Below are 21,917 nucleotides of genomic sequence, written 5' to 3'. Positions count from 1 at the left end.
AAACATTGGTGCGTTTTTACACTGACGCATTAGTGTTGCTGTAGAGAACACACAAAAACACAGGTGTTGAACGCAGCTCAATATTCAAAACACCAATGGCGTTAACATAGAGCCCATCAAAACAGGTGAAGTTATTTAAGGCAGACGAAAGTGTTTAAATAAATTATGAATATGTTTAGGGCCTTTTATACTAATCAAAAACTTGTATTTGATCAGTTAGAACTAGATCTGGCTAGAATCGCTAGTCAAGTCTCCACCACAAACGATAATAGACTCTAGATCTAGATCAAAACCGCTATAAAAAATATTTGCTCTTTCGGGACCTTGCGATCTGTTGGGCAGATAAGTAGTTCACCTGTTTTACCAACCACGATAACCTCAAACTATAATTTTCACTACTAGATTAGATATAGCCACAAAGAATGGCTAAGGCTAAGCGACATTAAAAGTTATGGGAATATAACGGGAGTGTAAACCCCTGGCAAGTTCAAACAAGTTGGGAATATCTGTGTGGGTCGCAGTAGCGTAGCCAGGGGGGGGGGGGACATATGTCCACGGGCGCCGACCTTAGGGGGCGCCAAAATGGGTTGGAAAAATAAATTGAAAGTTTGAGGGGAGGTGCAAATCGAAATCTTGAGGGGGTGGGTGCATATCAAAAGTTTAAGGGGGGGGGGGGGGTGCAAATCGAAATCTTGAAGGGGGGGGGGGTGCAAATCGAAAAGTTTGTCCCCGGGCGCCGGGAAGGGTCGCTACGCCTCTGGTGGGTAGGGATCGATCAAACAAAAGCCAGCACCCTGGGCTCCAGGTTATGGGTGAACATAAGGCTTATTTCGTAGAAAAAAGAAAGAAGAACCCACAGAAACAAAACCAAAAAGCAATACAACTTTTTAAAACACGGTTAAAGTGAAGCAGTACTCCAAAGTATGACAGATGCAAATGAAACCTGCTACTGCCATGGGGGACTGCCGGAAAATTGCAGCTTTTTGTGGTGGCCCCATGTGTATTGGGAACAAAAAAGGAAAGATAGTTGTCTAAACGTTAGCGTCGCTTCGGGTGCCTAATTGCTAGTTAATAAATAATGTAATATGGAAACTGCCAGTTTTGTTGCTAATTATTTTTTTAGTCCTGATGAAAAACTTTTTTTTCTTCAACACCTTCAGCCATTGGTAAAAACTAAAGAGTACCGGCCAATGAAACGAGCTGTTACATACAGAGTCGTGTCGGCCATCCTCTTATGTTTGTGACCGTGTGGACAATGGTACTTGCCCTGATCGACCGTGCATGCATCAGAGATGGGCTGTCTCTCCACTAAACCACCCCCTTCCCCAGCTAGACCGGGCACGCCGAAGCGGGTGAGCAGTTAACGTAACCCTCACACCCAACCCTAACAGCTGCACTATTGTAACCCTCACACCCAACCCTAACAGGTGCACTATTGTAACCCTCACACCCAACCCTAACATGTGCACTATTGTAACCCTCACACCCAACCCTAACAGGTGCACTATTGTAACCCTCACACCCAACCCTAACAGGTGCACTATTGTAACCCTCACACCCAACCCTAACATGTGCACTATTGTAACCCTCACACCCAACCCTAACAGGTGCACTATTGTAACCCTCACACCCAACCCTAACAGGTGCACTATTGTAACCCTCACACCCAACCCTAACAGGTGCACTATTGTAACCCTCACACCCAACCCTAACAGGTGCACTATTGTAACCCTCACACCCAACCCTAACAGGTGCACTATTGTAACCCTCACACCCAACCCTAACAGCTGCACGTTACACACTATTTCTTTACTCAGCTTTCCCGTCAACGACAACTTGTTTATTTCTGAGTCGTGCAATGTGTACAAAACTTGCCGTTATTGCTGGATCATGCATCTTGTCTAAAATAACTTGCCATTATTCCTGAATTCTGCATCTTGTCTAGAATAACTTGTCATTAATCCCGAATCCTGCATCTTGTCTAAAACAACTTGCCATTATTCCTGAATCTGCATCTTGTCTAAAATAACTTGCCATTATTCCTGAATCATGCATCTTGTCTAAAACAACTTGTCAGTATTCCTGAGTCACGCATCTTGTCTAAAACAACTTGCCATTATTCCATTATCACGCATCTTGTCCCCTGCAGTCCATCTCACCGACCCTGCAGCGGGCCATGCCACCCCCCATTGGAGCCTGTGGGAACCAGAAACATTTTTGTATTGACTCCAAGGGCGAGTCGGGCGTGCACATCTACATCTTCACAAACTCTGACGTCAACAAACCAAAGGTGAGCACATCTACATTGACGTCAACAAACCAAAGGTGAGCACATCTACATTGACGTCAACAAACCAAAGGTGAGCATATCTACATCTTCACAAACTCTGACGTCAACAAACCAAAGGTGAGCACATCTACATTGACGTCAACAAACCAAAGGTGAGCACATCTACATTGACGTCAACAAACCAAAGGTGAGCACATCTACATTGACGTCAACAAACCAAAAGTGAGCACATCTACATTGACGTCAACAAACCAAAGGTGAGCACATCTACATTGACGTCAACAAACCAAAGGTGAGCACATCTACATTGACGTCAACAAACCAAAGGTGAGCACATCTACATTGACGTCAACAAACCAAAGGTGAGCACATCTACATTGACGTCAACAAACCAAAGGTGAGCACATCTACATTGACGTCAACAAACCAAAGGTGAGCACATCTACATTGACGTCAACAAACCAAAGGTGAGCACATCTACATCTTCACAAACTCGGACGTCAACAAACCAAAGGTGAGCACATCTACATTGACGTCAACAAACCAAAGGTGAGCACATCTACATCTTCACAAACTCTGACGTCAACAAACCAAAGGTGAGCACATCTACATCTTCACAAACTCTGACGTCAACAAACCAAAGGTGAGCACATCTACATTGACGTCAACAAACCAAAGGTGAGCACATCTACATTGACGTCGACAAACCAAAGGTGAGCACATCTACATTGACGTCAACAAACCAAAGGTGAGCACATCTACATTGACGTCAACAAACCAAAGGTGAGCACATCTACATTGACGTCAACAAACCAAAGGTGAGCACATCTACATTGACGTCAACAAACCAAAGGTGAGCACATCTACATTGACGTCAACAAACCCAAGGTGAGCACATCTACATTGACGTCAACAAACCAAAGGTGAGCACATCTACATTGACGTCAACAAACCAAAGGTGAGCACATCTACATTGACGTCAACAAACCAAAGGTGAGCACATCTACATCTTCACAAACTCGGACGTCAACAAACCAAAGGTGAGCACATCTACATTGACGTCAACAAACCAAAGGTGAGCACATCTACATTGACGTCAACAAACCAAAGGTGAGCACATCTACATTGACGTCAACAAACCAAAGGTGAGCACATCTACATTGACGTCAACAAACCAAAGGTGAGCACATCTACATCTTCACAAACTCTGACGTCAACAAACCAAAGGTGAGTTGCTTGTGTCGACCTGACATAGAAAAAATTAAATTGGTGCTTATGTTCGTATGAGCGACCGTTCGGTTCGTGTGCAAAATGTTAAAAAGCATACCGAACTAGAGTTGGCATTACCAGTGGCGTAGCCAGGATCGTCTCAAGGGGGGGGGGGGTCCAATTTTTACCCAGGGACAAACCCCCCTCAAACTTTCGATTTACACCCCCCCCCCCCTCTCAAACTTTTGATTTGCATCCCCCTCATACTTTTTATATATATACCGAGGGGTCTATGGGGGGGTTATGACCCCCCGTAACCCCCCCCCCCCTTGCCTACGCCACTGGGCATTACAGGCAAGATATAAACAAAGCCGAACCGGCCCTGGCTAGAAGCAGACATCGACTAGTACCCAGTGTAGGCTGTTTTTAGGGTTGGTACCTTGTGAAGGCTGTTTCTTAAGTCCGTTACCCGATGTAGGCTGTTTCTAAGCACCAAAAACGTTAAATACTTAGAAAAGTCATACGAAAAACAAACAATGAAGTTTTTTATAATTACTTTGTTTATTCAATAAATGTGAAATTTTAAAATTAAAACACACAATCTCAAACTTGAACTCTATTTAAATTTAAATGGTTTACCTTCATAAAAAATGTTTTTAAAAGAGAAAACGGTTTAATAACACGCTTTCATGTATGCACTAAATTAAAAAAAAAACGATTTATGATAAACTAGCCGTCCCGGCCAGGCCCTGCACTGGCATCTCTGAAAAACGTATCTGTAAAGGACCATAACTTGTGTGTTTAGTAATCAGCATTTACCCGGCATTGCCCACCCTAACCACAACCAACCAAAACACACAAAAAAACGCAAACATAACGCTAACACAAAACAAACACAAACGAAAACACAAAAACAAACGCAAAGACAAACCCAGCCACAATCACAAAGAAAACACAAACACTAACGCAAACAAAAAAGCAAACGAAAACAAATTCAAATCCAAACGCAAACACAAACCCAACCACAACCAAACAAAAACCAAAACACACCAAAAAAAACAACGCAAACATAACACAAACACAAACAAAAAGAAAACACAAACGCAAAGAAAAATGCAAACGAAAACACAAACGCAAAGAAAAAAAGCAAACGAAAACAAACCCAAACTCAAATCCAAACGCAAACACAACCACAAACGCAAACCCAAACTCAAACACAAAGAAAACACAAACGCAAATATAAACTCAAAGTGTCCACAGTCTAGCTGGGGGCGTCAAATCGCAACATGACGACTTGCGGCGTAACCGCCTGATTCAACTTAGTAAACGACTATAGTACCCAACTTATTCATAGTCTTTTGAACTCACTTACGCGAACGTAGGTACCATAGCGAATACGGGAAGGCCCGGGGCGCCAAATAGCACCCTGTTGGGGTGCCAGAGGACGCCCGGATTTTATTCACTTAAACACTATAGTAACCTTTCTTATTCATAGTCTATCGCACTGTTCAAAACGAAATTATGCACCAAAGCGCTCACAGGTGCCCAGGGTGCCAAATCGAACCGTGGAGGGGCGCCGGCGGACGCGCCTGTTTCAATTTAGTGAACAAAGTTACAATACTCCAAGCTTATCCGTAAATGGAAAGAATTAAACATATAGGATTTGTAGGACCTGGCTTATTAACTGTTATTAATTTAAAAAATAATTAGTAAACAGTACGTTCAGTGCATGGAATAAATAAAAGGCAGTATTAAAAATACCAACGACATTGCACTTAATCAATCCCCGCTAATTATATAATTTTTTTTTCTTAACACCAAAACAAAGTAATAAAAAGTAAATTCTTTCTCCCCCCGATTTAATGGTTTTTTTAAAGGGAAGTAACTGTGTTTTCCAAATCAAGGGACGTTATGAGAACTAAAGGACAAAATGCAAATACATTTCAGACACAATTTTAGAAATTTTATAAACTTTAATACACTTTTTTTAAAATTCTATGTAATGTTCATAATTGAAAATTATTATTCTAAGTAAATGAAATGAAAATTGTTTTTAAAGACTTTCAATAGTATTTTTTAACTCATAAATTTAGACCATGAACACTATAATAATCTAACACTTAAATCCATGGAAGTATCGATTTTTTCGTGTTTTTTTTTATATTCCTTTGTAATCCTCAATTACAAACATTATACAAGCATACAGAATTGAACTTTATATATAATAGATATATTATATAACCACGCATAATTTTTTTTTAAATATAAAGAAGAGCGTTACTTTGATCCAATAAAGGTATTCAATCATATAGCAACCCGCGCTTAACAAAAAAATAATAGAGGAGTCAAGTTAAAAATAAGCTTGTAAATAATAAACCGGGAGTGATCTCCCTAAACTTTCTCGAATATTATTATATAACTCGGAGTATAGACATATTTTTTAAGTACTTAAACTTTAAAAAATAGAATAGAATCTCGTAGAAAAAAAGAATTGCGCACCAAGCGAAAGCCAAAACAAAATGTGCATAATAGTGCGCAATATTATTAGTACTTTATAAATTTACATGCGTTTTTTGAGAAATCGGAAATAGCGTAAGTTAGTACTTCCGGTCAACGGAAATTACTCAAAATTTGACAGGAGGTAGAAAATTAGATCTTTTACTTACATGTGAAATTTCATTTATCTATCTGAAATAGTACTCAAGTTATAGGCTTTTGAAAAATTCAAAGTAGAAAAAGTACCACTTCCGGTTATCGGAAATCGCTCAAAAGTTGATCAGGATCTACGAGTTTGATAAAATACTTATATATGAAATTTCATCAACCTAGCTGTATCGGTACTCAAGTTATCGTGTTTACATACAGACAGACAGACATACACACAGACATACGGACAAGATTGCAAAATTATGTTTTTCCGTATCAGTGAGGTGTAAAACGTGGAGATTTGTAAAAATATCGATTTTTTTTTTTTTGCACGATTACAAGACTTTCTCTATACTTCGTATATACGAGAAATTAAAAATCTGATGTTTGTGTCCATTACAGTAATGATGCGCTAAGCATGTTACACACTATTTACGCACCAAGTGAGCACTGTGTAGCACTCTCGTGGCGCGCCCAGAGAACGGAAGAGTCGAGACCTGTGGTGTGTAACTTCATCATCATTTGATTTGTTTTAAAATGTACTCAAGATGGATTCACGTCAGTTGCTTTCGTTTTCTTCTCTCTGTCACCTGTCTCAATGGGGGGTGGGAGGGGTGGGATGGGGGCTCTGGTGTTTGTATAGCCAATGAGCTGAAATAAAATATCGCACGAAACAGCCATATAAACAAACAATAACACAACAAAATAAGTTTTAAATTTTAGAGTTTGAACGTCGGGTACTTTCACACAAGAAAAACTGACTGGTGCATTAGTACTGGTGTGTTGGGTCAAAGTTCGAGTATATGTATAGGATCAGGGTTGGTTGAATGGTCTATGCTAAGATTCTGTGTTGTGAATGGCGATTAGGATCAGGGTTGGTTGAATGGTCTATGCTAAGATTCTGTGTTGTGAATGGCGATTAGGATCAGGGTTGGTTGAATGGTCTATGCTAAGATTGGGTTGTAGGTCCTATTAGGGTCAGGGTTGGTTTAATGGTCTATGCTAAGATTCTGGGTTGTGAATGGCGATTAGGATCAGGGTTGGTTGAATGGTCTATGCTAAGATTGGGTTGTGGGGTTGCTAAAAGGATCAGGGTTGGTTCTGGGTTGGGTTTCTGGTATTGCTACTGGTATAAGACACCACATGTGTCGATAAAATAAACACGTCGGCAGGACATATTCGCCTCTTATTTTGTCTATCTTTAAATCTAACCGTAGTCTGAACTTCAGTGTTAACTCTAACACTACCTCCTTACCCAGTGCTAACTCTAGCCCTAACATCGACACCATTCAGTAAACACCTAGCGCACTGTCGGTGTTTTAACAAACACCTTCTCTGTGATAGTCTGGGCACTATGACCAGCGAAAGTATCGTTTAACATTGCAAGAGATTATGCTGGTTTGAAAAATTTCATTTTTTAAAAAGCCCATCAAGGGATGCAACCTATTCTTCATCTAATGATGCAGTTATTTCCCTTCCACCTTATTTTAAATTCCGATTTGCTAGTGATCAACCCATAAACATTGTGAAGAGATGTTAGTTTTTATCATGGATTATTTCAAGTATATCTTCTCCCTCCTCCCTCACCTACCACAACCCCCCCCCCCCCCGAAATACGTCCACCACCCCGCCCCCCACAACAAAACTGAAGAATAAAATAACCTACGTTCCTCCCCTTGGAAATTTTAAGTCCTACCCCCTAAAGTTGCATCTCCCCCTTCACCGAAAATTTCAGCTCCCCCCCCCCCCCCACTCCTTTCCTGGCTACGACGTACCTCCCAACCTAGTGTATGTAGAGGGATGGGATGGAGGGGCTAAATAAAACGTTCTATAATTCTGCATCAAACAACCAAAGTGCTAAAATAATTTCACGAAGGTGGGTTTTTTTTTTGGAGTTTGTTTTACAATAAACATCATACAGAGACTTTGATAATAAAACGTGCGCTAGCATTTTTTTTTAATCGAATAAGACTTTATTATAAACTTGGGGATATTTGTCTGTTTTATAAGACTTTATTAAGAACCCATTAAAATGGGACTTTTAGCTTTCTGTATTATAAGACGTTATAAACTATAACATATTAAACATAGAACTTTGTATGTCTGTCCTACAAGACAACTAACTGCAACATTTTAAACATGGAACTTTTATTTTTCAGATGGAAACTAGAATCTGAGCTGCACGGGATTGTTTTTGGGTTAGCCGTCTGGATGACGTCATAATGCTAGAGAGAGAGGTCGTGACCTACAGGAAGGATGGGATGCGCCACAGGCAAATTGACAAAGCCGCCAGTTAAAAAGGTAGGTCACAGGTGTGGAGCTGTCCAATAGGTTTGAAAATTTGGTTCCAAAAGGTTCCAAATTTTTGTCGCCATGTCCTACATGTCATCTGACATGTCCTACGTGTCATGCCCTACATGTCATACGACATCCCACCTGTCATGTCCTACATGTCATGTCCTACATGTCATCTGACATCCCACCTGTCATGCCCTAATGTCATCTGACATCCCACATGTCATCTGACATCCCACATTTCATGTCCTGTCATCTGACATCCCATCTGTCATGTCCCACATGTCATCTGACATCCCACTTATCATGTCCTACATGTCATATGACATCTCACCTGTCATGCCCTAATGTCATATGACATCCCACATGTCATCTGACATCCCACATGTCATGTCATGTGACATACCACATGTCATGTCCTGTCATCTGACATCCCACCTGTCATGTCCTGTCATCTGACATCCCACCCGTCATGTCCTGTCATCTGACATCCCACCTTTCATGTCTAACATGTCTTCTGACATCCCACATGTCATCTGACATCCCACCTTTCATGTCCAACGTGTCTTCTGACATCCCACATGTCATCTGACATCCCACATGTCATGTCCTGTCATCTGACATCCCACCTGTCATGTCCTGTCATCTGACATCCCACCTGTCATGTCCTGTCATCTGACATCCCACCTTTCATGTCCAACATGACTTCTGACATCCCACATGTCATCTGACATCCCACCTGTCATGTCATCTGACATCCTGTCATGTCCTGTCATCTGAAATCTCACCTGTCATGTCATCTGACATCCCACCTGTCATGTCATCTGACAGACACCGGGACAAGTATCAAAGCCCGCCACATCAGATACCAGACACTACTACATCGACTCTGCCAGCAGCGAGCAGGGCGTCCACATCTACATCTTCACACAGGGCCAGAAACCCGTCCAGTACCAGCCTATTGCACAACCTGTCCCGGCCAGGCCTGTTAGAGAAGGTCTGCTATAGTCTCTATTTCTCTCTCTCTTTCTTTCTTTTTTCTATCTTTCTCTCTTTCTCTCTTTCTCTATCTCTCTCTCTCTTCCTCTCTTGATGTCTGTCACTCTTATTTTGTTTTGTGAATTCGTGTCTAAGTTTTATTTGGATGTCAGAGGTCCAGAAAACACCTTTACACTGAGTTTCTTCCGGGCATCTCTTCCGGGGGGGGAGAGACGCCTGGAGATGCCCCCCCCCCCCCCCCCGCCCGCCCGAAATGGAATTTAGATAGAAAACATATACTGTTACCAGTGTCTGCCCCCACCCCCTGAAAATATCAAGTGCCCCCCCCCCCCCCGGAGAAAAAAGTCTGGAAGAAACACTGCCATTTACACCATATAAATATGTGTGTGTGTGCGTGTGTGTGTGTGTTTTAGTGAGGTATGGTGAAAAGAATCACTTAATATGAACCACTACACCACATAACAACTTTAAAATTAAGAACTGGGTTGATTATACACCAATCTGATTGTATACCATAACTGATGCACTTAATGAGCCACGCTGTTGTGTTGATCTGATTGTATACCATAACTGATGCACTTTGTTGTGTTGATCTAATAATATATCATAACTGATGCACTTAATGACTGTGTTGTATTGATCTGTTTGTATACCATAACTGATGCACTTGATGTGTTGATCTGATTGTATACCATAACTGATGCACTTTGTTGTATTGATCTGTTTGTATACCATAACTGATGCACTTAATAACTTTGTTGTGTTGATCTGATTGTATACCATAACTGATGCACTTAATAACTTTGTTGTGTTGATCTGATTGTATACCATAACTGATGCACTTAATGACTCACGCTGTTTCTCCACCAGAATTTATAAACATCGACAAGGAATCGGCCGTGGACGTGCCCACAGGGCCGGTAACTCTGCATGTTCCAGGCGGCTCCATGGCGCCCTCCCGTGCCCCCAGTGCCGCGCCCTCACCCCGGGCCAGTGTTGCGCCCTCATATGGCGGCAGCCACGTCGGCTCCTCGGTAGAGCCCCCCAGAAAAGGGGGCGGCTCCCACATCACGGAAGACGACAAGTCTGCGGCGTCCTCTCCCGTGAGTCGTGTGTCTGTTCATACAGACAGCCCGCAGAGGTCGCTGGTGGGGAAGAAGTGAAGACAGCAGCTGTCCTGTTTTCTTCAAGCCCTGGGGAGGGGGCAGGCCTACCCGAGCTGTCTTTATTTGAAAAGTCAATGAAGTAAATAAATAGCTTTCCATCGAACACTGTATTGCTTGTGTTGTTAAATGTTGAACGTGATTACACTGTATTGTACTTTATTATATCCTTGAATGGATGATCGGTTTTGAGAATGGGTAAAGGTGTCAACTTACCAATAGTGTAGGCAGGTATTAGGGGACACATGGACCCCCAAAATGACAACTATCTCACGTTAATATCACGCTATTTTCAACAGTTAGCTCATGTCATTTTCAAAATGTCAAATGTCATAAGACATACGTCATAAAATCGTTAAGTAATATAAGTTAGTTTTTTTTCTTGACTAAATATCTTTACCAGTAAGCTAATACACTAGCATGCTATCAGCATAATGACCTACTGTCACATAGCTATCAGCATAATGACCTACTGTCACATAGCTATCAGCATAATGACCTACTGTCACATAGCTGTTAGCAAATGACCTACTGTCACATAGCTATCAGCATAATGACCTACTGTCACATAGCTTCCATAATAATGACTAAGTATCGTACAGCTACCAGTTAAAAAATGGTCTGAACCCATTATCTAATCCCTGCCAATATATTGATGTAATTTGGAAACATATTTCCACCATAAACTACATACGGTTATAATATTTTCTCAACCAAATTATAAAAAAAACATAATTTCAGCGTTTTTAAAAAATAAATCAATATTTATCTCCGCCGATTAAACGTCAGCCATCTTGAAACCAATCAAGTAAATTAAATTTATCGACTCTTTCCTTAGGTAAAAATAGTGGGAGCGTATATGTTGAAATGATTAGAAAAAGTAGTCAGGTACAATATTAGTGGTGTTGGTAGTGATGAAAATCGATTGATTTCTTGATTTGTAATTTGGTGGTTAGCGTGAAAATACTGTCAGTATGACACCGTGGTTTGTTTGACATCACGGTTAGTGTGAGTACCGTTACAGCTAGGTTGATGAAATGTCATATATAAGTAATACATTGTAGGTCTGTATCAACTTTACGGCGATTTCTGATAACCGGAAGTAGAACTTATTCTATTTTTAGTTTTTCAAAAGCCTTGTGAAAATCTCGATTTCGATTTTTTGCACGATTACTATACTTCCTCTATACTTCTTAGACGAGAAAGTAAAAAATGATACATTCTCGCATTGTTATTGGAGATGAACGTATCTAAAAAGCTGTAATGAAATCGCTGCATTACAAGATGGTCAAAATTGAGTTACAAGATTTGCCACATCCCACGAACAAACAAACTCCGCCACAACATATTTTTGATAGACGAATTAACCAATAACAAATAGATCAACGCACACACAAAACTGGAAGATCTACATTACAACATTTCAACTTTAGGTTTATTTCAGATAAATATTTCCTAGTTCGGCTTCAAACAATCACATACCGCATGACCTATATGCTTACAGATATGTGTACTTAGCACGTCGTACACCTACATCACATATACATACACTATGTAACTATGGTCATATATACACACAGGATGTACAGCTTCATATATACATACATTATGTGAACTAAAACTATACTTGTACATTCAACATATGTTCATCAATGACTTATTAGTGCTATTACAATTTGTGTGTACTAATCGTATCTACAATATGCGTACATAAATCATACATGTTACGTAGGTTATATGTCATATTATTTAGTACACGTAAACATATGGGTTTTCATCAGTTAATATGTGTAAAATTACAGTTAAAACATCACGTCTTCTATAAAAGTATGAATGTTTGTGTACATACGTAAGTGTACATAAATATATTCCAAATGAGTACATACATTTATACAATTTAACATGAAATTCCGCTGTCTACATACATTGATTTAAACGTATTGCGACTAAATTAAATCTTTTAAAACTAAACTCAAAATACATAACATGAAATAAACATAATAGTACTCTCTTCTAAAAATAGAATTACTGTACAGGTCAGTAATATAAACACAATCAAATCATTTTATTGCTATATCGATTCTTTTGTATCCACAATCTAAATGGCAGAATATAACTTGTAAAGATAAAGACCAATCTAATCCTCTTTACAATTGAGAACAGAGTTAAGATTACGAGGGAGGTACCTAAGGTAGACAGCTAGTGGCGCACCAAGGTAGGTAACTGATTGCACTAAGGTTGGTAACTATGGCACGCTAAGGGAGATAATTATTGGCACACTAAGGTAGGTAATTATAGCCAGTGGCGTAGCGAGGTCGGGTGTCACCCGGTGTGGCACTTAATGGTGTCACCCCCCAAATTTTCGATTTGCACCACCCCCCCCCTCAAACTTTCGATTTGCACCCCCCTAAAGTTTCCGATTTGCACCCCCCCCCCTCAAACTTTCGATTTGCAACCCCCCCCCCCCCCCTCAAGTTTTTCTCTATATATTTTGCTATTTTTTGCCTTGATGTCACCCCCTAAATGGCGTCACCCGGTGCGGTCCGCACCCACCGCACCCCCCCCCCCCTCGCTACGCCTCTGACTATAGCATATGCACGAGATTTGAATCAAGAGTGTAGTTCAAATGATGACGCGAAAAAAGCAATTAAGAGGTGGAATTTTAGATTTGAATGAGACGATTCATAATTGCAGCAATAAATAACAGATGGTATCGAGTACAATATTCATATAAAGATCCTCTAAATACAATCAACATATACAGATATGCATATATATAAAAAATTATATCCTTCTATTTATATTATGTCCATCTGATTACACAGAGAATCACATGATTACAAAAACAGAATCACATCATTTGACATCTTGACTGTCACACTTTTCATAATTTCCTTTGATGTCATTATCCAAATTGAGATGTCACATCGGCCGTGTCATTTTCATTTTTCTTTTTTCATGTCACCTGTCACTTAACACTAACAGGGTGTCACGGCTTCAGGTACGTCATCTGTCACGTCACACGTCATGCGTGTCACGTCACATGTATTCAGATACAGGTATGTGACACGTGTCACGTCACATGTCTACAGATACAGGTGTGTGACACATGTCACGTCACCGATCACGTGCGTCATACTTCCCGTCAGTTGTGTGACGTCTACGTGTCTACACATAAAGGTATATCACCAATGTGACGTCACCGGTCACGTGCGTCCCGTCGCCCGTCACGTGACTACAGATCCAGGTAGGTCACCTGTGTGGCCGTCATGGAACCGAGGAAACTCAAGATGGCGCTGGCGATGATGACGGCGGTGGTGCTGTCGACGGCCGTGACGACGGTGCCCATGATGAAGGAGAGGACGAACTGGGCCAGGAACACCATACTGCTGATGATGGCCACGTCAGTACCCAGCCCTCGCACCTGTTTCCTGTTGCCGTACATGTCTTCTCCGTGGGAGAACTGGAGAAAGTTTCATTTAAAATGTTATTTACTGTTCTTGTTAAAAAATTAAAATAGAGAGTTCTTTAAATTGAATTTTATTTAAAATGGATATTCAATATAAATATGCTAAAAGGAGTAACGTTTTCTTAGTATTCGTGTTAAATAAAACAGCTGTCTGTGTAGGTAGCCCGATGGTGATGATGTGAAATGAAACCGCCGATAATTCTCTTCATGGGGACACCACGCAGCTTAGCCACCACCCTTATCCCCACCTGTCAAGTGAGCTGTGGTTCACCCTGAATGTTTACAATAGTAGAGCCAGTTCGAATAAGTGACGGATAATATGGGTAGATAATTTAGTTTGTAATCGATTTGAAACTAAGGGGAGATAATAAGTTCTGCTTGATATGTTCATTGTAGTCTGTAAACGGCTGCTTTCACTAGGCGGGGTAGGGGGGGGGGTGCGGGAGGCAGGGGGTGGGGTAGTGCCGTATTCACAAATTATGAATTGTTGATAAGTAGAAAATAAAACAACTAGAGGCGTATGGCCTATGCTACGTCGCGGGTCAGCACAAATTCTGTACAAGGCACGTTGACATCGCGTTTTTCAAGCTTTAGCCCCGGAGGTATGATGTAAGTTCATAGTTACCTGTTAGTTTATAGATATCAATGCGATCTTATTTACCTGTTCTATAACTAATGCTTCAACTCATCACAAAAGAGTAAATAATTGAGCGGGAAAAAATTTTATGCAATGAAGGTAATTTCGTAGTTACAGGAATTGTATAAGTACCCAAACCTAAACTAATATTTAAATGAATTTCTTATGAGTAATGTAATAACTATAGGTTAGAAACTTATATTTATGAGACTGAATTTATCTGGAGAGCTAAAAAAAATATCTGCGTCAGAAAATGAGTTAAAATCGAGTTCAAGATCGGCCACAAAAACTTAGAACTTGGCTATAATTTAATTTGCCAACGTTTAAACACGGCATATACTTTTTTAAACTAAGGAAATAAGAAAATGCTTATATTATGTTATTCATTGCTACTGTCTCTAACAAAAAAAATCTTAATTTCATCCATAAAGATTGTCCTAAAAAATTGGAAAACAATAAAGTGGAGATTAATCCAAACAATAAAAATCAATTAATGTTTTGAAATTTTAAATACATCTTAATAGAACTTTTTTAACCGAGTCAAAAAATTGTTTTGAGGGAATGTGGGGCAAAGATTCGAGATCTTAGGACAAAAAACACAATCAAAGAAGATAATTATTTTGTTCATTGGGAACATTTTCTGAAAGAATCTTAAGCCTCAGAATTTTTTTAAAAATTATTTTATAAACGATGAATCAATAATAAACCACAATAAGCATATAAAGTATGAACTTTTGGTTAAAATCTGCTTTGATGCTACAAAATCAACTTACAAGACCTCTGGTGTGGTAATGTGCCACAAGCAGGTAGGGCATGGTGAAGAGGGTAGCGTACATGATCCCTGCGGCAGGTGACAGCAGGATCACTGCCACCTTACTGCGAGACAGGGCCATGCCTGCCATACCAACAGTAAACACGAGTTGCCCCAATACGTACACTTTTTTTGCCCCTGTGGAAAGGAAACATTAGCAGGTCTCAGTACACTCAGTCAGTGTATCAAGGTCTCAGTACACTCTGTCAGTGTGTATCAAGGTCTCAGTACACTCAGTCAGTGTATCAAGGTCTCAGTACACTCTGTCAGTGTATCAAGGTCTCAGTACACTCTGTCAGTGTATCAAGGTCTCAGTACACTCTGTCAGTGTATCGTCATGAATGTGAGCAGGTCTCAATACACTCTGTCAGTGTGTATCAAGGTCTCAGTACATTCTGTCAGTGTGTATCAAGGTCTCAGTACACTCAGTCAGTGTATCAAGGTCTCAGTACACTCTGTCAGTGTATCAAGGTCTCAGTACACTCTGTCAGTGTATCGTCATGAATGTGAGCAGGTCTCAATACACTCTGTCAGTGTGTATCAAGGTCTCAGTACATTCTGTCAGTGTGTATCAAGGTCTCAGTACACTCTGTCAGTGTATCAAGGTCTCAGTACACTCTGTCAGTGTATCAAGGTCTCAGTACACTCTGTCAGTGTATCGTCATGAATGTGAGCAGGTCTCAATACACTCTGTCAGTGTGTATCAAGGTCTCAGTACATTCTGTCAGTGTGTATCAAGGTCTCAGTACACTCTGTCAGTGTATCAAGGTCTCAGTACACTCTGTCAGTGTATCAAGGTCTCAGTACACTCTGTCAGTGTATCAAGGTCTCAGTACACTCTGTCAGTGTATCAAGGTCTCAGTACACTCTGTCAGTGTATCGTCATGAATGTGAGCAGGTCTCAATACACTCTGTCAGTGTATCGTCATGGGTGTCTTACTAGTCTACACCGAGTTGTGGCATCACTAAACGTTGATAAGAGCAGGTGAAGTTGAGTTTTTCTGAACATGAAATGTAAAGATACCCACCCACCCCAACCCAAGCTAAGTTGTATATTATTGGTTTTAAGCAGTATGATTTTCTACTATTTTAGAGCAATATACTTTTCTACTATTTTTAGGGCAGTATACTTTTTTACTATTTTTAGAGCAGTAGGCCTATACTTTTCTACTATTTTTAGAGCAGTATACTTTTCTACTATTTTTAGAGCAGTATACTTTTCTACTATTTTTAGAGCAGTATACTTTTCTACTTTTTTAGAGCAGTATACTTTTCTACTACTGTTTGAACAGTAACCTCTATCTTCTAATTTATTTTAACCCCCTACCAAAAGTGGTGCAACACTAAACTCACATTCTCACAAACGCAAATGACACACAAGCAAGAGCTTTGGTGTATCTATTTGGTGTAAGTCTATTCCTGCCAGATCTACGGTTTTAAACTGCCAGACTACCACCTGCCACATGTAAAGTTTTAAACTGCTAGACTACGATGCTATCACCTTCTATTCCAGCAACAAAGTTTTAAACTGCTTGACTACCATCTATCATATGTAAAGTTTTAAACTGCTAGACTACCACCAGCCACATGCAAAGTTTTAAACGGCTAGACTACGGTGCTATCACATGTAAAGTTTTAAAATGCTATACTACCACCTGCCACATCTTAAGTTTTAAACTGCTAGACTGAGGAGAAAGTCAACTTACGAAACCTGTGGACCAGCCTCTCGATGCCCAGTGAGTAGCACGCACATGAGAGTGAGTACAGAGACATGCCAAAGCTGCCCAGTCTCACCCCAGCGTCGTACTTGTCATGGAGGTCACTGCCCTCTGGTGCCGTGGGGTCACCTCCATACACGGACTGGCCTGAGAGCAACACACACACACATGGTGTATCAACACACAAACCAGTCAACACACAAGCACACAATGTAGGGCACCAACACACACATGGTTTAACAACACACAAACCAGTCAACACACAAGCACACAATGTAGGGCACCAACACACACATGGTTTAACAACACACAAACCAGTCAACACACAAGCATGATGCATTAACACACAATGTAGGGCATCAACACACAAACATGGTGATTCAACACATAGATGGAGAATCGATACACAAGCACGGTTTATCAACACACAAACATGGTGAATAAAAACACAACATAGGGCGTTAACACATAAAAGAGGTTTATCAACACACAACATAGGGAATCAACACATTAAGATAGAGAATTAACACACAAACATGGTGTATCAAAAGGCAAACAGGTTGAATCAACACAAAAAAAGTTGGTGAATCAACTCACGAAAATGTTGAATCATTATACAAAAATGACAAACATGGTTTATCAACACACAAACATGGTTTATCAACACACATACATGTCTTTTTTTAAGATACAAACACGCTGAATAAACAGACAAACGTGGTTCTTCAAGATACAAACATTGTGAATCAACAGACAGACATGGTGAATCAACAAAGATGACATAAAAGTTGTAGTGAGTAAACAAATGTGCTCACCTACAAAGTCTGTGAAATACAGCGAGTAACAGACCAAAGACATCCAACACAGCAGGTTACACAGGCACAAGACCCACATCGACCTTGGCATCTGAACTATTGACCTCAGGTACGTCCTCAAGGTCACGTCTGTTGACACCTCCACCGTCTCGATCTTCTCGTTGACCTGTGTGACGTCACCGTTACTGACCGCAGGTTTAGAGTACGGGTTTATTTCATCGTCGCCTAGCAACGTGTTCGACACGACCGTGCCGTTGCATTCCACAGAATTACTGGACTTGGTGGATCCTGAATCCACCGGGTCGTTGTTTGATGGATCCACCGTGGAGCTGTTTGTGATGTGGACGGGTGGATCCCGAACGCGCCGGCTCTCGGCGATTAGAACCGGCTCCTTATCCAGCTTGTACGGCTTCTCTGCCGGCTTTCTAACGACCGGTCCGGTCAATGTGAACGGGTTGTGTGAGACTTTGTTTAGGTTGGGCAAAGAGTTCAGGCTGGCCACTGGCTCTTGCTTGGGGCCCTCGCTGTTTAATTTCGCCGAGACGGCCACACCGTTGTCTGCCTTGTCTTGTGAGCTTAATTCCAGCGCCCGTTTGCTCAAGACGTCGTTTGTGTTTGTCTCAGAAACGGCTCCGTACCTTGTTGAGTTGGCTCCTCTCTCTACCCCGTCCGTGCAATCCTCTTCAGACGACGAGTCTTCGTTGGTAAACTTTCGGTATTTAGATTTACCAACTTTCTTTTTACTGCGCTGGGTCTCGTTTTGCTTGATGTTCAACTCGGAGAGCGGGATTTCCCGAAATGACGTCAGCGTTGAGATAACGAACGCGATGAACGCTATGAGGACGATGGAGAAAACCACGCGGATATGGCCGCCTAACGCCTCACCGAAGCTGGTGGCGTTCCAGTCTATTCCACCCATGATGTAACCAACCGTCCCACCCAGGCCCGCCATGACGGTGAACATGGTCAAGCCGGTGGAGTGGTCTTCAGGCACGCAGATGTCCAGCAGATACGCCCTGCATGGTGATTGACAGGCGTCACAGTTGAAGTCAAGCATGGCCACGCCCACTATCGTGAAGATGATTCCCCTCAGGTGTCCGGGAGGAAGGGAGAACGATATCCCCATAGAGGTCTTGCTTGCCAGATAAATTGTTTCGTTGATGACGCCAGACGAGGCGTTCCACCCGGGGTAGGAGTTGACCGTCTCGTTCCCCGTGTCGCCCAACCATATCCCCAGAATTTCTCCGTTCGGCACTAAAGCCAGTCCTAGGATAATCCCAATTGACATGATGATGATGAATGGCCGCCGCCTGCCCAGCTTAAACCCACACCTGTCACTCAATGACCCCATGATCGGCACCATGAAGAACCCCAGCATCGGGCTCAGGCACCAGATCATCGTCATCAGAGACGGCGGGACCCCCAGCTTCAGCAAGATAGGGCTGACGAACGCCGTCTCGGCCGCGTAACACAGCTCTATCCCGCACACAGCCGCACTGATGCGCACCAGCTGCAGCTTGGTCTTCCTGAGGGGCGCACCGGTCTTCTCGTCATGCTGCTCTTTCTGTGTCACCAACCCGGCCAACCCCAGACCCACGTACTGGACATACGGGTTGCTTTTTACCGCCTTTAACGCCTGCAGAATCCCGGCGTCCATCTTGGGTTGGTTTGAAGTCTCTTGACCCGAGCTTAACCACGAGCAGGAGTAGAGCACGGAGCACTCATTGGGATCAAGGTTGGGGTCACCGACATAGGTGGGTTGTGCGACGGTGCACGGTTTTATGTGGACGCTAGGGTCGTTGTTAGGGTATGACGGGTAGACATGGCTCACAGTTGGGTTAGCCGTACCATCCTTCACGCTGATACTGGTAGTGCTGGTACCGTGGGTGTGTGGAGGCGGTGGTTGGTTGTCTTCATGGTGGGCTGACAGAAGGAGAGAACTCTCAGGGTCGTCCTAAATAAAGGAAAAATGGACCATAAAAATTGAGCATAAAAATGGATCATAAAAATGGAGCATAAAAATGGAGCATAAAAGACTGGATCATAAAACAGTATATCGTAGAAATATGAATAGTAGAAATGTGGATTATAAAATTGTGGATGTTAATAAAAATTGACTATTATTAAAATATCATACATTTGATCATTAAAAGGTATATTTTATAAAGAAATCTTCATTTAATTCTAAAAATAGCTCTTTATCCCAGTTCTCATCGCCTTTAAAAACCTTTAATTTTTTTCTACTACATTCTGTTAGGTTTAAAGATCAAATGCTTCGCTTGTCGAAACTCCTGTAGGACCAATAAAATCCGTATGGGACCATTGAAACCCACATGGGACCATTGAAACCCACCCCACATGGGACATATTCGCTACCAAGAACAATTTGGCTTATATTTTTTGATAGGAGCGAATTCGACTGTATTCTCTAGAGATAATGAGAACAGATTTCTAGTTTTACTTGCAAAAAATGATTTTATTTGAACCCCAAATGTAACAAAGAACGTCTGCTGTATGACATAGCCTTGACACATGTTACCTTAAGCTCCAAGAGCTGAATGTATTTGACTTCACAAGCACCAAACTGCGTCACTTATTAAATAAAACCCAAACCCGAGACTTATCAATTAAAAGCCAACCCAGCTATCAAATAAAACCCAACCCAGCTATCAATTAAAACCCAACCCTGAGACTTGTCAATTAAAAGCCAACCCAGCTATCAAATAAAACCCAACCCAGCTATCAATTAAAACCCAACCCTGAGACTTGTCAATTAAAAGCCAACCCAGCTATCAAATAAAACCCAACCCAGCTATCAAATAAAACCCAACCCAGCTATCAAATAAAACCCAACCCAGCTATCAGATAAAACCCAACCCAGCTATCAGATAAAACCCCCAACCCTGATACCCCTAGCACCATAACTGGACCCAATCCTCTGGACATCGATGCCATTAATTGCTGGTAGTTATCCGCCCAATGACGCATTCATTGAGGTGCTTTCCCCAACAGAAAAATCTGGCACAGGCTTAGACACGTGGGGCGGAATGGGAAATCAGCGCTCAGTATTAATAACCGTTTCTTCAGACCGGATCTGTCACCTGATTGGACAGCCAACCAGACAGCTTAGCCAGGTGGCTGGCCAGATTTGATGCTCTGCCAGATTGGCTGTTAATTCTGTACTGTCTTAGTTAGAAAGGAAGCACGTCATAAATGAGTTATTTTTTTGTTGTAAAAAACGTGAGTACTACGTCATCAAGATAGGATATGAAGTAGTCGAAATGAGGAAATACAACGCCACCACATGTTAATTTACGGGGCTTTCTCCATTCTTAATAAATTTAGTTTCAAAGCAAAAATTGTCTGTCTTTTATTTAAACCTACTTCTTATTTTTTTTCCTCCTGTAATAATTGTTGTTGATGTCTATTCGTACTATTTTTACGGCACATGCAGGCCTACACAAATTTCCTTGCCGATGTGGATTCAGTGTTTCTTCCAGGCATCTCTTCGGAACGGAATGGAATTTATATAAAAACATATACTTTAAACCAGTGTCCGCCTCCCCCCGTGCCCCCCCCCCCCCCGAAAATATCAAGCGACCTCCCTTTCCCCCCCCCCCCCCCCTCCCCCCGGAGAAAAAAGTCTGGAAGAAACACTGTGTGGATTATGATTAAATAGTTTTATTAGACTTTAGTTAGTATTTGTTTTTTTTTTTACCAGAACTTCAGAGTTTGGTTTAAGTTCGGCTAACTTACAGATGTATGTTATTACATTTTGTGCTCAATTTCACAAACCAGACGTCAAATTATTCCACGAACCAGACGTCAAATTATTTCCTTTAATCCCTCACCGATCTTCATCTTT

At 41.4% G+C, this 21,917-nt stretch overlaps 2 protein-coding genes across 7 annotated transcripts; one reads left to right on the top strand and one right to left on the bottom strand.

Moving 5' to 3' along the window:
- Window positions 1–92: 92 nt before the first annotated feature.
- LOC131939520 (uncharacterized) lies at window positions 93–10,708 on the top strand. Of its 6 annotated transcripts, none has more exons than XM_059297883.1 (7): window positions 93–125; window positions 1,161–1,352; window positions 2,150–2,290; window positions 6,548–6,647; window positions 8,305–8,446; window positions 9,272–9,437; window positions 10,310–10,708. In XM_059297883.1, the coding sequence occupies exons 5-7, from the start codon at window positions 8,402–8,404 to the stop codon at window positions 10,600–10,602; spliced, it is 504 nt and encodes a 167-aa protein (XP_059153866.1). In that variant the 5' UTR covers window positions 93–125; window positions 1,161–1,352; window positions 2,150–2,290; window positions 6,548–6,647; window positions 8,305–8,401; the 3' UTR covers window positions 10,603–10,708. The 6 variants fall into 6 exon arrangements, with proteins under 6 accessions (XP_059153866.1, XP_059153875.1, XP_059153845.1 ...); XM_059297862.1 differs by having other exon boundaries at window positions 94–125; window positions 6,548–6,703; XM_059297892.1 differs by lacking the exon at window positions 6,548–6,647.
- A 2,476-nt stretch (window positions 10,709–13,184) lies between these two features.
- LOC131939511 (proton-associated sugar transporter A-like) lies at window positions 13,185–19,964 on the bottom strand. Its single transcript, XM_059297852.1, has 4 exons — window positions 18,053–19,964; window positions 17,226–17,384; window positions 15,482–15,657; window positions 13,185–14,065 (listed from the first exon to the last, which is right to left on the bottom strand). The coding sequence occupies exons 1-4, from the start codon at window positions 19,707–19,709 to the stop codon at window positions 13,838–13,840; spliced, it is 2,220 nt and encodes a 739-aa protein (XP_059153835.1). The 5' UTR covers window positions 19,710–19,964; the 3' UTR covers window positions 13,185–13,837.
- Window positions 19,965–21,917: the final 1,953 nt, after the last annotated feature.

Source organism: Physella acuta, unplaced genomic scaffold (assembly GCF_028476545.2).
Source record: "Physella acuta isolate Inbredline_101_S28 unplaced genomic scaffold, ASM2847654v3 ptg000019l, whole genome shotgun sequence".
In the NCBI taxonomy this organism is placed as follows: domain Eukaryota; kingdom Metazoa; phylum Mollusca; class Gastropoda; family Physidae; genus Physella; species Physella acuta.
The sequence above is the reverse complement of the archived record's forward strand: the minus strand, read 5'-3'. Positions and strand labels throughout refer to the sequence as shown.